The sequence below is a fragment of the Poecilia reticulata genome, chromosome 17, assembly GCF_904066995.2.
Source record: "Poecilia reticulata chromosome 17, P_reticulata-male-v2, whole genome shotgun sequence".
NCBI classification, from domain to species: domain Eukaryota; kingdom Metazoa; phylum Chordata; class Actinopteri; order Cyprinodontiformes; family Poeciliidae; genus Poecilia; species Poecilia reticulata.
The window spans coordinates 25,555,516-25,571,590 of record NC_088846.1 but is presented as its reverse complement, the minus strand read 5'-3'; the positions used below and the strand labels follow the sequence as shown (position 1 = coordinate 25,571,590).

General features: G+C 39.0%; 1 protein-coding gene across 2 annotated transcripts in view; it reads left to right on the top strand.

Annotated features, from left to right (window-relative positions):
* The window catches only part of kirrel1b (kirre like nephrin family adhesion molecule 1b), a 99,564-nt gene that overhangs the window by 61,646 nt on the left and 21,843 nt on the right, over positions 1-16,075 (top strand). For both annotated transcript variants that reach the window (XM_008433976.3, XM_008433977.3), the window contains exons 3-9: positions 4,409-4,558; positions 6,297-6,454; positions 9,729-9,879; positions 11,281-11,386; positions 13,248-13,396; positions 14,688-14,815; positions 15,413-15,539. In XM_008433976.3, coding sequence (XP_008432198.1) covers positions 4,409-4,558; positions 6,297-6,454; positions 9,729-9,879; positions 11,281-11,386; positions 13,248-13,396; positions 14,688-14,815; positions 15,413-15,539 — 969 coding nt within the window. The remainder of the gene's footprint in view (positions 1-4,408; positions 4,559-6,296; positions 6,455-9,728; positions 9,880-11,280; positions 11,387-13,247; positions 13,397-14,687; positions 14,816-15,412; positions 15,540-16,075) is intronic.

The window sequence follows — 16,075 nt, the reverse complement described above, 5'->3', positions numbered from 1 at the left end:
AACAGTTTGAGTGATACAAAGTTCAAAAATGTTTCTGACGAATTTAAACTTTCCTCAAATTGAGAATTTCAGGTAAACAAAAGTATTTTTAATTTACTTTTTACTTGAAATTTAATTCAGTTGTAAAAAGGCTCAGAAACATTTAGCGACTTTTACTCAAAAATCACACCTGACACATCCATTCATTAAACCTGGCCAAATACAGCAGGCATCCAGTTGTTGTTGCTCAGGATTTGTTTTCTGAACAAAAAGAAAGAAAAACAGTCCACCCCCATCATTTAGGAAAGTATAAATTTCTTAATATGCATGTTTAATTTATTGTAGGTAAAACAAAAATAAACCAAAGCAACTTTACTCTGCATTTAGATTTTTTTTATCTGATTGAGTAGGTTCAATGTAACAATTTTGGCCTAAATGTTAAAAAGTCTGGACATCTCTGCTGCAGAGATGGAACGGGGAGGGTTTGGGTTTTTGAGGCAGAGGTGGAGGATGGGTGTAGATCATATGATTTAAGAAAGAGCTGAAGACATGAACTCTGACCTTTTCAGGAAGCAAAATATTGATAAAATAGTTCTCGTATTCACTAAATCCAGCAGCAAAACTGCTTGGAGTTAACTTCTTAGTATTGCAGTTTAGTGTCATATATTTGAAGTAGCATATTAGTTTATCAATCCATGAATTATTAATAATCAGAGGGAACCTTACACTACATGTGAGTAAAAGAACATAAGCTGCTCAATAAAACACGAATTTTCTGCTGTAGTAAAACAAAACTTCTGATGGTGACATGTCTGATTGTGAGGCTGTTTTTATTAACTTTATTTAGTGATCAGCATGTTTAACTCAGGCATAACTGAGCAGGCTCTTGGAATATGTTCCAGACTATAAATATGACTCTACGGCGTCTAAATCTTCCAGCAGGCTGCCGACATTTCCAAATCCTACGTAATCCACGTCAGACAGAGGTTGAAGGCTCAAAAGGATGAAATAAAGGAAGTTTCTGTGATCCTGTTGCGGCTGAATCCTCTTGTTGCTTCTCCGTTGAGCTCGGTGTTTCTGCACGAAACTCTCTCCTCAGTTATAATTACAATAACAGACAATTTTTAAATCTATAACTGTTTGCTCAAAACACATAGCAAAGAGCTAAAATGTTTTTTTTTTCCTCTGCTTACCGAAATATTGTTGAACGAAACCACGCTCTGCTATTTACTCTGCTTCCATTTTTCATTATTAGGAAATCTGGAGAATCTGATCAATTTTACCGACAGTTTTTGGCTGTGAGCTTGTTTGTTTGGAATGGTTATGAGTCTATTTAGCACATTATTTCACTGTTGCATTCTGCAAACCTGCAGCCTCAGAGTTGCAGAAGGACGTCTTTAGCCTGTTATCAAGCAAACGCTCCAGCTCGGCATGCGCAGGGTCACTGTGATGATTTAACATGTGACGGAGTTCTGGTGCTCAACTCATTTTACCTCGCAGGTTCAGTAAAGGTCAGCTGATCATTTTTCTGTTACTGCCCCTCATCATCACTTTCAGCTTCCCAGATTCCCTCTGTTGCTTCTCCTTCCTCTTCCTCACATCCGTTTCTCCTCCTGCTCTCTGTTGGTCATTAATGCTCCCTTTGTCCTTGTAGCCCTTCACAACACTGTCCTGCTGAAGACCACTCTTAATAAGCATGTTGTCCTCTTTGTCTGCTTTTTCTTTGCTTTTCGGCCGTCCATCACTGCCTCCTGTCCACTTTTCAGACCCAGCTGCCATTCCTTCCTTCATCCCCCGCCTGATATTTATGTTTATGTCGTGCTCTTGACCGGCATGTCCAGCATATTGGAAGGCTGTAATTTATTTAAGTGTGTAATGAATATATTATGAGCCAATGGAGTGGTGCAGGTGCGTGATGTACGTTGGGTAAAAGAGGTTTTTGGGAAACGTGACCTGCATGGCTAAATGTGGCTGTTTTGGACAAGTGTAGGCATACATTGTGCTGCAAATTCAAACCTGCAGCTCACCCACGCGCGTGCCTTTCATTCAGCTAAACAGCTCAGCAGCACTTAGTTGTGCAGGCAGATATGAGATGCGTTCAGTTGGAAGAGATTCCTACATAATCAATGCACAGGTGCACATTTAGACTCAGTGAATTTCTATGAAACACACTCATCCGTTCTCCACCTGCAGACGTCAGTGGTATCAGTTTATTGTTCTTCCTCCTGCTCCTTCTTCCCCTTCTCCCTGGGGTGCTTTCACCTCTGTGGTTGCTATGCTGCGAGATGCTGGAGTGGGTGATGTAATCTCCACTAATACTTTTGCCGTCCCCCCGCACCCCCAGCTTCTCCTCCTCCTCCTCCTCAACTCGCCCTCCCAACCCGCCACCCTTCTTGTTTCTCTCTCTGCGCCCCAACCTGCCTCCCTCCCTCCTGAATCCATGATGTCATGAGAGGATCGGGCACGCAGGATCAATGAGTGCCCCCTAGTGGGACGTCACGCTCAATTATGTCTTTGTGTGCGAGGCGATGGTTCAAACATAAAGGAGGGGGCGTGGGGGTGCTGCTGTAATTGGAAGATCGCTGCCTGTAGTTTTGCAGTTTTCAAATCACACAAGGATTGATTTGGCACTTTTCGTATATGCGACTGTGTTTGATCCGTCTTTCTGCAGATGTTTATCTATATATTAGTGAATGTGTGTGTTTTTACCATCTTATGTGAGCGAATGAGGCACATTTCTGATCTCCAGACAGAGCAGTTAAGACAAAAAGAAGTCTTTGAAACATCTGAAGTAAACGCTCAATGTTCCCAGTGTGGTTCGATAACAAGCGATGACGTTTCTGCGTACCTGCAAGTCCTACTTTCTGTTTGCCACCTCTGATTCATCTAATGAGATTTTGATTCAGCATTTATCCATTTCTGAAGAGCTTGTACCTTTTGCCTTGTGCTGTAAACAATGCAGGCAGATATCAGTCTTTCACACATTTGAAAGAAAATAGAAGAATAGTGATGGATGATTAATACATGACGTTTCTGCTCTTAAAAAATGAAGGAACTGTTGAGGAGCAATTAATGATTAAGGATGTTAATTAATGTCATTATTAGGAATTTAACAACCAGAAGAAAATTCTGCTTTATAAAAGAGCTAAGGTTGATACTCTGGCACAGTTCAGCTCCTGGATAAAAAAGATATCTCATTACCCTTTTACCCTTTTTCACAAAATAGTTGTGTCATAATCCTGCAAAGAGGAGCCACAGCTCAATAATTTGCGAACATCTGAGCTTTCATAATTCAAGCCGGTGTCACTGACGGGGTCGATACAGTGATATACATTTCTAAACGGTTTCCAAAAGGTTAAACACATCAGTGGTATTTGATGGTATTTTAATTTTCTTCTATTTTCAAGCATAACTGCTGCTGAAGTAATTATAATTACCTGAAACCTGGGGATCTTGTCTCTGCAAACTTTGGCATGAGTTGCCCACTATCCATTAAATATGCACCGCAAAGAGATGATGTCTGTGCTTCGATCTTAAATCCCGACCAGCTGCAAAGACAGCCTGTAATCGCTGCCTCACACAACTCAGCTCCAACACCGCTCTGCCCCTAACAGTTTGTTTTGTCTGAAATTCACAGATATTCATATTTGTGCCAGATAAATCCATCCATTTTATTTACACATTATTTATATATTGCATATTTTTGACCATACTCCGACTCCTTCTAAGTTTAAAGAGGAAATATTATGTGAAATTGACTTTTTTGAGCTGAATATGTTATAATGTTATTCCCTCATCAAAAAAACATATTTGTAGTGTCACCTTGATTCTTTCATGTATGTTTCCGAAATCATTTAGTCTCCCATGGCAACCATTTGCCTCAAAGGCGACCTAGCTCCGTTTTCGAGGTGCAGCTCCTCCTCAGAGCTGCAGTTTTCAAACAACAGAGCACCTTTACCCTGCAACTCCCCCACTCAGCTCCTTCAGACTAGCCAGCAGCAATTAGCAAACATGTGGTGGAACTGCACATCTGCTGAGCTCATTATGCAAGCTACTTCTCAGTGCAACGCTGGTAAAAACGTTGTGAAAGGATTAATAGAGGAGCCATGTTGCGATGACTTCCTGAAGGTGGCGATTCAAAAAGAGCAGGAGCTTTTAAAGAGACAGAGACCCAATTTCAAGGCTGAATTACAAAGTAAAATTTCTTTAAAGTCATATTTGGTATATGTAGCATTTTTATACCAACTGAAAGTAGCACATTTACTTCATTGTGCTATAAAATGGCTACTGAATGGCAATGATGTGGAATTACGCTGATTCAAATGGTTGATTTCAGAGCAAATTTTGGGTGAACTAAAACATCACACAGAGGAAAATATTTGTGATATTCCTGTTTCTTGATTGCATTGTTGCTGTGTGCCTCTTTCAGCCTGGCCCAGGTATCGCGTGCTGCGGGCGCTGGACACCGGCCAGTTCAATTTGGAGATCTCACACGCTGAGCTGTCAGATGACTCCCTGTACGAGTGTCAGGCCACGGAGGCCGCCCTGCGCTCCAGGAGAGCCAAGCTCAACGTGCTTAGTAAGTGAGCTGCTTCTGTAAGAGCAACAGTCAAGTTGCTCTGGTTTTTCTTTCATATATTACTGTTTTCCAACCTGTTTGAATCATCCTTTTCCTTCTATAGAACGTTGAGATGCTCTATATTTGGGTTAGCTTACTTTGGGGTCTTCTCTAAGCGTCAAACAAAAGAGGGTCACAGTTGACCATGGCTGTTTTAAAGCAAGTAGCTTAGCACCGTTTCACTTACAAAGACATTAAACTGCACAGATCTACAGTCTTCTTAATGTGTATAGTATGTGCTTATAGACAGCTCTTCTTGTAGGAGAGGGAGCTCCAGCCTAATCATTAATCAAGTTCTAAGTTCATGAAGTTGGAGGGCAACTTTTATTTGTCAGCTTCCCAGGCTCTGACACCGGACACACCACATTCCCTGCTTCCTCAGTTGGTCAGCCTCCTAAACAACCAACCGTCTAATGTCTTCCTTGCATCACCAAAGGTTATTCTTATCTCCATCAGAGACCTCTGCACATAGATCCAAAAATAAACAGATTTCCCTGAAGCAAGAGAGGCCGCTGCAGATGTGCACAGCTATGAATAGCCTAAACATGTTCAGCACAAGTCCACATGTCAAAGTTTTTGTTCTTCCACTAATTGATGGAGAAGAAGTGTAACATCTCAATATGTAATGAACTGATCCAGATCTCAATTACTTGTTTTGTTGCCGTGTTTATAATTTGTTTGCTTTATTACAAAATGTGTGTTATAGATGAGATCTCAACGACACGACCTGTATAAATACAGGTCAAATAAAGAAAATAAGGTATAGAAGGAAAAAAGCCCTTCTGAGACATTATGGTCTTGAGAAAAGCTGAAGTCTATTAGTAAGAGGCCAAGTCAAGCTGTGAATCACTGGAATGTGTTGTGTAATTAATGAGTCACTGCAGCCCTTGTCTTGGTAAAAGACAACGTCCTGCCCTCAAACTTTTACCCAGAGGGTCATTTCACCGCACAGTCATCAGAAACGTCTAGGGAGTGTTCATAAGTTACACTGTTTTTACTGGTTTCACATAAAAACTCCAGTCATTCTATTGGCATCAGCTCCAACAGGAAAAGAGAGATGTTAAAAGGAAAAAATATGTATTAAAATAAACAAATAAAAAACAGACTACTGTGTGGTTAAATACATTACGACAAACATGAAACTGGGATCACTGAAATATGGTTTTGCATGTTTGTTTTTTCCCATAATGCGTATTTTCTTGCTTCTTTCTGTCCAGCTACATTTTGTATCCTTGCAAGTTCATTATAAAGTGAAAATAGAGTCTTTTTATCAACAGAGATCATCAACCTAACGATGAGCACCTTGATGTCGTTACCAATGATACTTTGAGTCATGAAAGTCTTGAGTTTCACTAAAAGGGCCAAAAAATATGTGCAGTTCATGCTCAGTGCTCCCAGAATATTTTGAGATATTAAATCAGCGAGAAGGTTAAAAGTCAGAAAGTTAGACTCTCCTGAGGAAAACGCTCGAGAGCCCTTTTGGACTTTCCAGAAGGTGACATTGCACTTTGCTTTTGATTGGTGAGAAAAATTCCACTTCTAAAGTGTGAACTTCTTTGAAAGAAACTTATAAGAGCCAATATTCTCTTGACCTATGGGGAAAAACTGGAGTGTGTGTGTGGACAGATGTGGCTGTTCTTTAAACCTGAGTGCCCTTGCGTTAAAGTCAAGAGTATGGATTTGTGTGTCTGTCCTGCAGTCCCCCCTGAGGATCCGGTGGTGGAGGGAACGCCAGAGCTGCTGCTGATGGCTGGAACTGCATTCAACCTGACCTGCGTGACCCGCGGGGCCAAGCCTGCAGCTCACATCCAGTGGACCAAGAATGGCATCCCTGTGGAGGGAGCACACCACTCTACGGTGACTCACACACACACAAACACACACCCTTGAATGCATGAACATATAAACACTCACACTTGTACCGAGAAGAAAAGCCAGAAACCTCAGATGAGTTTATAGCATTTAAATATATGCAAAATGTCTCAAAATTGCTTTGAGAAAGACATTCTTACACGAAGCTTAATTTTCCAAGAATGGAAAACCTGAAATTTTAATAAAATGCCATGTTCTCTGTTTTTATAGTTAAACAGCTGATTGTATTTTTGTCACAGAGCCTGAGTGTGTCAGGTCATAAACTCACATAAACATGGTAGCATCAGCTAAGCCAAAGGATCTGTTGTTTTTAATCGCTGAATTATTTTTTAACCAACGAGAAAAAGCCATGGGATTAGAAAAAAATCTCCCTTCTTTCCATATGCCTGATTTTGTGCTTTCATCTTCGACATATGAAGAACAGAAAACTTTGAGTGGTTTCCAGGCAACAAAGGAAAGCTAACGATGTATCAAACCACAGTAAATAGTCGACAATATCAAAATCTGAAAAAAGGGACTAATTGACAAAATATATGAAAAGTAAAAACATATTAAATAATATTTTATTTGTCATTAGCCACCACTTGTCTAATTATTTCTAACAAGGCTGAGAAAGGTAGAAATTAAAAAGCTGGTAGATGTGGATGAAAAAAGCAGGAAGAAGCAGCATTAATTATTTATTTGGTTATGATGAATTTATGAAGCATTCAGAATCGGTTACAGTTGCAGAAATTAACTCAGGCACAGAAGGTTGCAAAAGGACACAACCAGCTGCAATTCACTCCCGGGTAAATATTTCAACTATTCTTTTTCTTAAACATTTGCTCTGCAGAGACCTGCTGCCATACCTGCTGCTGGTTACATGGGTGGATGTTCATTTCATCACACTTTATAATACAGAAGCTATTCAGCATACAAAACATTCAAAAATATTGTATAGTTTTCATAAAGTCACAAACAGATTGAATAACCAGAGGACCATGAATCAAGTATTCATCCACATGCCAATGAAAATATGTTGCTTTTTTAACTACCTGCAAATATCTTCACTGTTGCATTTTGTGTCATAACCTTAGGTGGATACTGTATTTGATAGATATAAGAAAAGCTGTTTTCACAGACTAAAACATGGCATATCAGAAGCTCAAATATGAATTTACTTGTTTGCTGTTGTTCTTTTGCTCAGCTATAGGTGAAGGTTGTCTGCAATATTTACATGTTTACTTTTAAACGCCGAAGGGGCTTCTGCAGCTCACTGTGCCTCAGGCTGAGTGGAAATGATTCAGGTGTAGAACATGGCAGCCATTTGAATATATAAACACGAAGCAGAAGTGTTACTAACATAAGTAAATTAAACCATAAGAAATAAAAGAAATAATGAATATGAAGTATCTATCGATGACTTAAGACTTAAGTTATTGGTTTCAGTAAAATATGCCAGCGGCTCCGTCCAGGAAAAGTTTTACAAATGTTTCAAGCAGTACTAGATGTTTAATTGGGAGAATAATCGAAACAAAGTCCATGTAGTTAATGTAAAAAAAGCTACATTTATGTTATAATAAGAAATACCCAATTCAGGTTTATTTCTTTAGTGCCGAAATGTTGCAACAAATGTCATATCAAGGCACTTTACAAAAAAAACTGATTCAATTCAATCATAAATACATTTCATTATTTGTTTAATATAGTCAGGTTTTATTTATCTAAAGCTAAAATTAGATATTTCCTCTGAAAACATCCAGATGCAGGAACTTATGTGACTGATTATTCATCCATAGTCAGAAAACAGTGTTAAAATAATAACTAAATAAATAAAGTTATTGCAAAATCACAAGCAAATGACCAAAAAGCTGAATATTTTTGCAAAAACTAAACATGGAAGCGTACAGAAAGAAACGTCTTCCTCTTTACCAAGTCACTGCTCTTTGATTCTGTGAAGTTACAGAGCAAAAAACATGCCAAACACTTGTTGCCCTGCACACTTGTAACTTGCTTGTAACGCAACTTGAAAGACCCAAAGATCCGAGGCGTGTTTTATTGACCCTGTGAAACTGAGACCGCCTTCAAAACGCTCCTAGAGACACTTCTGGACAACCCAGGAGCTGCTCAGGTCGACACCTCATGCACTCTGATATTTTGCACTCTTTCTCCCGCAGTCAGACTCCACGGGATCCTGTTCTCTCTCCCGCTCACGTGAAATCATGCCTGCAAGCCTCGCGCTCACATATGCTCACTCATGTTTTATTATGCACACAGAATCAGCATCAAACACTCACACACCAACACACATGTTTTTACATCTCTCTCAGACAGTTTTATCCGGCTTCCACACACACATGTGGTCATGCATATTTCATCCTGCTCCTGTGCTGCACCGTTACTGACCGCTCATTCATATTCACAGTCGGGTAGTAACTAGTTACTCAGGTACATTTACCTGAGTTGCTTTTTGGAACAAATTTACTTTTAGGAGTATTTTTACTGCGCTGTACGTTTTAATTTTACTTGAGTAATTTTATTATGAAGTATTTTTACTCTTACTTGAGCAAAATTTCTGGATTTTCTACCCACTGAATGAAAAACAAATGTTTTAATCAAAAATCCACCAGACAGACACTCACCTGCAGTTTTTGTTAAAACTTCAGAAGTTTTATATTGAAAGAAACTGATTTGGAAAAATGTTTCTTTTGCCTGATTTTGTTATTTTGTAATTATGTTGTTTATATGAATCATTTCGGTCTTTAAAATACCAACATTTCCACATAACTTTATATTTTGGTCCAGCCGATGAGGTAATCTTTAATATTAAATGATTGATATTTTGATCGTTACTCAGTGCTTGAGTCGCCTTTTTACCAAATAATTTCTTACTTTATTAATGTTGTGGACGGCTACCTTGACTTTTACTTCAGTAAAAATATGTTGAAGTAGTGCTACTCTAATTTTTGGATACTCTGTCCACCTCTGTTTATGTTACTCCGTCAGTAACTTGACAGATTTGGGAGCTTTTATTCACAAAGACAAAACCTTCTTGTTTCAACAGATGGGTTGATTCGGATTTTTTTTAAAAATCAGTTTTTTCTTCTCTCTGTAAAGTATTTTTTATTATTTGCCTTTTCTTCTTGACCTAATTTATAACTTTTCCTTCACTTTTTCTTGTTTTTTCTCTTGCTGTCTCTTCCCCCCCCCCCCATCATTTTTCATCCTTCTCCTGCACTGTTCTCATTCTTCACCTTTCTGACTTTTCTTCGTCAAACAGGAGGTGCTGCCAGACAGGAAGAGAGTGACGAGCCGGAGCTATCTCCCCATCACTCCAGTTGACACTGACAGCGGCAGCAATTTCACCTGTGTGGCCAGCAATCCAGCAGTGCCAATGGGCAAACGAGCCACTGTCACTCTCAACGTCCACCGTACGTTGCTGCTCTCCTCTCTGTGGTTGTTCAGAGTTAAAGGACCCAGTCAGCTGGACGAAGACCAAAAACAAAGCAAAACCGCTGTAATGATCAGTTTTTAAGACTGCCACAAAGCTCTATTTTTTGCTTTATTTCTTATAAGCTCCACATTTTTTCAGGCATCATGCAATCCCGACTTGTGCTAAAATAATTTATTTTATCATAACAAAAAAAAGAGTCCTTGAAAAGCATCACGCAGCCTTTGAGCTGTAAAAGCTTGATTACTTTTTTGTGTAGCTGATTAAAAATAACTTAACGATAACATTTGGATAAAAAAATTTTTTACATTCACTCAACTAATTGTGCAGTTTTTGGAAATAGCCAAATCCACAAGGGCAGAATTATTGTAACCCATAAAGACTTAGAAGATCCTCTTTTACTGCGATAGCAAGATCTCACACTGGACAATTATGAAAGTACAACCTTATTTAGAGTGCATTTATAATGGATATTGGGTTATTAGTAGAATTATTGAAGGCCCTAACAGTTCACTATTTATCTGAAGCAGTTATTAAAGATATAGTTTTTAATATATTCTTAAAGTGTCGATGAGTTTGTTTCTTAATTTATGAAGTGAATATGTAGATGGTTCAAAAGCAGAAGTTAAGGAAATAGTTATGCCTTTTAAAGAAGGGTATTTAGTTAAACTTGTTTCTGGATAAAATATAGTTACAGCCAAGTAGATGAAGTACATGAATGTCCAATTCAATCTAAAATATTTCATATTTAAAATTATTCCTAAACAAACTCTGTGATGTACACTTTAGTGCATTGACCCACTCAAAAAACCCTTATAACTGCCTATTTTAATAATTGAAACATCAAATATACCATAATATGCATTAATAAGCACAATAGAAACATCACTACAGAAGCTAATATTTACAGTCTTCCTCATTTTTGCTCTTGGGGGTTCAGCCAATCAGCGGCAAGGAAATTATGCAGCTCCTAAAATGAATGTTTTGCAAATGCCAGCCAATAGCAGGTCAAGCAGCAATCTGCTTCTTGACACGTTGCATTTAAAAATGTGCTACAAAAATAAACGTGAATAACCTGGATTCACATTCCACAGAAAAATCTGAAGAGTAGGGCGTCCACTGTATCCATACACAAACAAACATATTATTTCAGAATGTAATTTTGCCCCAATATTTTGAAAAGCAGTAAAATGTAGAGTGAACTACATGTTGTGTAGCTAGACACCAACGTGTTAAACGTCTCAGGAATTCAGCATTTTTTATGTTAAACTTGTTGGCTTGTTTGACTTCAGTTCAGGTCCTCATTGATTTATGCAAAGGAAATTCACTCTGTCAGTTTCTGCTTACAACAGACTCTGCATCTGTATCTCCCCCTGTGCAGACCCTCCCACTGTGACCTTGTCCATCGAACCTCGCTCTGTCCTGGAGGGAGAAAGAGTCACATTCACCTGCCAGGCCACCGCCAACCCGCCCATCATGGGCTACAGGTCTGATTGATGACAACTCTCATGTTTGCACAGATGGCGAAATGAAAATTCAAGCGATTACCCTGGGGAAATACTAAAGTTAGACGGTGCCACTGACCCCGTAAGGAAGCCTCTATTATTAAAAAAAAGAAGAAGCTGTGCCTCTGACCTGATGCTGTGAAGGCACATTTGCATCATTGTCAGTGATTGCAAAACTAAAAATTTTAAAAATACGAATTTGCAAACAGAACATGTAAAACGTATCCTAAGTGACTGGTTTTTTTATGTTTTCATTTTTTTAATACAGTGCTGTGAAGAATATTAAAAGATGTCTTTTGCTTTTGTGTTATCAAACAATTTTAATGTTGTTAAAAGTAAATGCAGTTTAAAAATAGTGGAATATTCATGTAAAAAAGGCTTTCCAAATTAACGTGGTCCTATGTGGAGAGTAATTGGACAGCACAACCAACCTAACAATTGGCTGTGCTGTCCAACAACCGCCATCAGGAGGTCATGTTATCTAAATGGTCTTGCTAACGGCTGTCGGAGTTGCATGTTGGCCACTGACAACATTTAACCCTGATTTCCTGTTATTATTTTCCTCGAAATCTCTCTGACCGCAGCGCCTTGGAGATAACTAACCCCAGGAATGTTGAGGGAAGTTCAGTTCCTCCAGATAATGGGAACAGAAATTGCAACCGCGACTGGTCTGTTGCTGACAAACGCCATAGAATAATTGATAGGTGGCTTCTTATTAATTGGATTTGGGTCTGGAGTTTAACTGGGTCACTCCGAAATTGTCGTTTTGTTCCTTTTTGGTTTTGTAACACTTTACAGATTAATAAACGTCAATAATCTTCCCATCTTTGTTTGAAATGTTTTCTTCTTTCTTTAGGTGGGGGTGCGATGTGCTGCTTTGAGACCCTTAATCCTACTTCATGTTGTCACACTGGTTCTGTTTCAGTGTTTTTTACAGATGATCTAGTCACCAGGGTAGATAAATTATAGCCTCTTGCCCTCATTTATGAAATCCTTATTTGAAATCTAAATTGCTGAATTTAGACTGCCTGAAATATGTTTGACTTGAAACATTTAAATGTAGCAAAATGACAAATCTATAAGGGGCAAATACTTTTTCACAGCACTCTATTTGTTCAACAAATTTTACCAGCCTTTGGAAACAATTCCTAAAAAATATCCTTCCCTCTGCCAGCCACTGCAGCCTGGAGGTCTAAATGAACTCATATCTGCATTTGGCTTTAATTGTAGCTCAAGATGTGAGGAAGGTTTTGATGTTGGTGGTCCTGCAGTGCAACATTAGCAGCCTGATCGGATGATCAATGCCAATGGGTTTCCTTTCATCTACTCCAATCTGCTCGTGTTCACTCTGAGGAGCTGCTCCTGAATCGTAATTTCTGCTTAGAGAACAAAATTTGTGAAACTATTGAACATTTTGTGTAGTCGAACGGAGAGTTTTATCGTAAGCGACATCTCCGAAGCACTGAAAGTGCAAAAAAAAAAGGCTGAGGTCTGAAACTCTATCAGAGAGGGTCCTGATGTGGGAACACTGCCAGGTACTTAGGCACAGAGCCTACAGAATGTGCATTAAAATGTCATTCTGTGGAGAATGTGCAATATGTTGATATGATTTTCAGCTAGATATTTGGCAAGCAACCATATGGATTTCAGAAATTATTCTAATTTATTGCAGAGTTTCCCTTGAGCATGAGAATCAAGTCATATTTTCTTTCACATTCATAGAGTGAAAATCCCACATTAAGATCCTCACACAGCTTCTGAAATTCCCTGCAGGCAGCCCGACGTAGTAATGATTTGCAGCCGTGTGAAACGTGTTAAAGGGTGTTGTGTTTTTCTCCGCCAGGTGGGCTAAAGGTGGCGTGCTGCTGGAGGGGGCCAGGGAAAGTGTGTTTGTCACCACAGCAGATCATTCATTCTTCACTGAGCCCGTGTCATGTCAGGTGTTCAACGCAGTGGGAAGCACCAACGTCAGCATCCTCGTGGACGTGCACTGTGAGTCAATAGTAAACACTCGTGTGCTGAGGAGGACAATAAAGCTGCGTTTCACCTAAGGAAGCAAGTTATAGCTTCGGTTTTACGTAAATAAATAAAAGGCTTAATGAAGTTGCTGACAAACCATGTGATGTTTGTAGTTATGTGGTGTAATTCTGGCTACATGTGATGATGACTGTCGTATTAAAAGAGTTCATCAAAAATAATTGGTTTAAAGCTTTTGTGTATCGTTCAAAACATGTCATAAGGTTAAGCTAATTCCAGAAGCCTTATCGATTCTAACTATAACTTTAGTGTGTATCTGAGGTGATTTTAATGTAGGAACACTTCTGGTTTGTCCAAGATTCAACCCTGTAACTGTAGACTTAGGGCTGACTCACAGCAGTCTGTTTAGTCAAACTCTAGTTTGTCTAGAAAGTTTGGTTCGTTTGGGGAGGTGTGAATGAACTCTGATGCGGACCAAATAAGCAAACTATGGTCCGCCTAAAATTCTAGCAGTCGGTTTTGGTTAAAGTGAATTCTGGTGCAGTTCGAATGCATCTGTGGATGCAAGTGGACCAGAAACTGCTCCAAAAGCAGGAAGTTAACTTTAGTGCAGGGCATTCTGGGTAAATATATTCAAAACTAACACGAGAGTCTCATGCTACATGGAGAAATGGATTGTGGCCTTTTGCTAATAATGAAAGAGAAATTCTACAATCGCTAAAATCTGACAGCACTTCCTTTTGTTTAGATTTTGCAAGGAAGGAAGTTGCGCTCAGTCTCTTCTTCAAAGTTTTTTGTGTCATTTTCTTCAGTAGTTGTTGGTGCAGCACCACTACAGTTTCATTTGACACAGTGCAGTGGAAATGTAACAAATGTTGCAGTTTTGGTCCCTAATCAAATTGAGTCTACTGTACTGTACTGGACTGTACTGTAGTCTTCCTCCTTATCCACAGCTCTTGTCATTGTTCTCAAATAGCTCAGTCTTTGTTTCGTCTGATGATAAACCCTTTCCCCACAAAGTATATGGCTTGCCTTTGCATTCAGCTGAAAATTTTACTAAGTTGTTCTGTGATCTTTACACTCCTGCAGAAAGCAGTTAAATTCATCCCTAAAAGCCTCAATTTCATATAATAGTTTACGTTTTGGAAGTATTTGGCTTCATGACCACTGTGTATCCTTTCAAAATAAAGAAGAAACAGTATTTAATTTTCTTTATTGTTAGGAGTTTATAGTCAGATGATAATTGAGGTTGCTTTTCTTTTGAGAATTTAACCCTTTTGTTGTCGTTTGTGTCCTTTTTTTTTAGTTGGTCCAATTCTGGTGGTGGAGCCCAGACCAGTAACAGTGGATGTGTACTCAGATGTTACTTTGAACTGCAAGTGGGCTGGAAACCCTCCTCTTACCCTCACTTGGACTAAAAAGGGCTCCAGCATGGTAAGAGCACAGCATGAAAAAAAAGCCCCAATAACTGCACATCAACAGAATGTATACATTTATATTATTTATGTCCCCCCACAACTTCCAAATGGGAGGAAATACACTAAACCTACCAAACCCTATAGTCACAGCGATAACGAACATAACGAAAATGGTAAGAGAGGGAGAAAAAAAAATCTCCAAAGCTTGTTGTTTGAGACGTACAGCTAAGAGAGGCATCTTAGGGCCACCAAGTCTCCGTAGAGGGAATCTATTTCAGTGCTTTTCTACACATCCCCAGCAGGAGTTCCAATAATTTTGGAAGGTACTGAAGAATTTGGCTTCACTGCGCATTAAGGAGGCAGATTTCTGAAGTGTTTGCTCACTTAAAGGACTTACTATTAGTTCTGAGACTTCTAAATCTTTAATTCATGCCCCAACCATTTAAGAAAAGGCTTGGGGGAAAAAACCTAATGGAGCCTGCTGAGTGAATCAACATGTTTTATGAATTAAACATTGATCCTCCTCCTTCCATACTCCTTCTCTTTATTGTTCCCTTCCTGAATATCTTTACATCACAACCAGCTGTCCTGTTCTTTATTTATGCGTTTCCAGGTTCTCAGCAACAACAACCAGCTGCATTTGAAGTCAGTGAGCCAGGCCGATGCAGGCCAGTATGTCTGCAAGGCCATCGTGCCGCGCATCGGAGTGGGAGAGATCGAGGTTACGCTTACTGTCAACGGTCAGTTCATATCTGCACATGCTGCTATTTATAGTCATGCTGATATTAGCAGAAACATGGAGGGTGTAAAACAGATCTTCCCTCACGGAGCTGAATTTTGAACATGTGCCAAGCTGGAAAGATGAGTAATTAAACCACTTAGACCTCCATGATCTTTGTTCGGTGGTGTTATGTTATATGCCTGAGTTGCTTAGTTCACATTTGGTCAAGTTTTAAATTTTTAAGATGTTTTCCAAAACATTTTTTCATACATAAGTTTATAATACACCTCCGCTTCATGGTTCAATATTCATGGACTCATCTTGGACAGATTTTACTTTTTTTGTGGAGCATTACTTAAAATTATTTAACATCATATGTATTTGAAAGAAAATGCATCTTGAGAAGCTAAATACCAAGGTGCATTGCTACTTGACACGCTAAAGCAGCAATCCAGTAATTTAATTCATTTTCCTTGGGACTATTTGGTTTTAAGCCTAAGAGCGAAGAAAAGAAAGACTGTAAATATTAGCATCTGTTCAGAGGTTTTTCTGTCG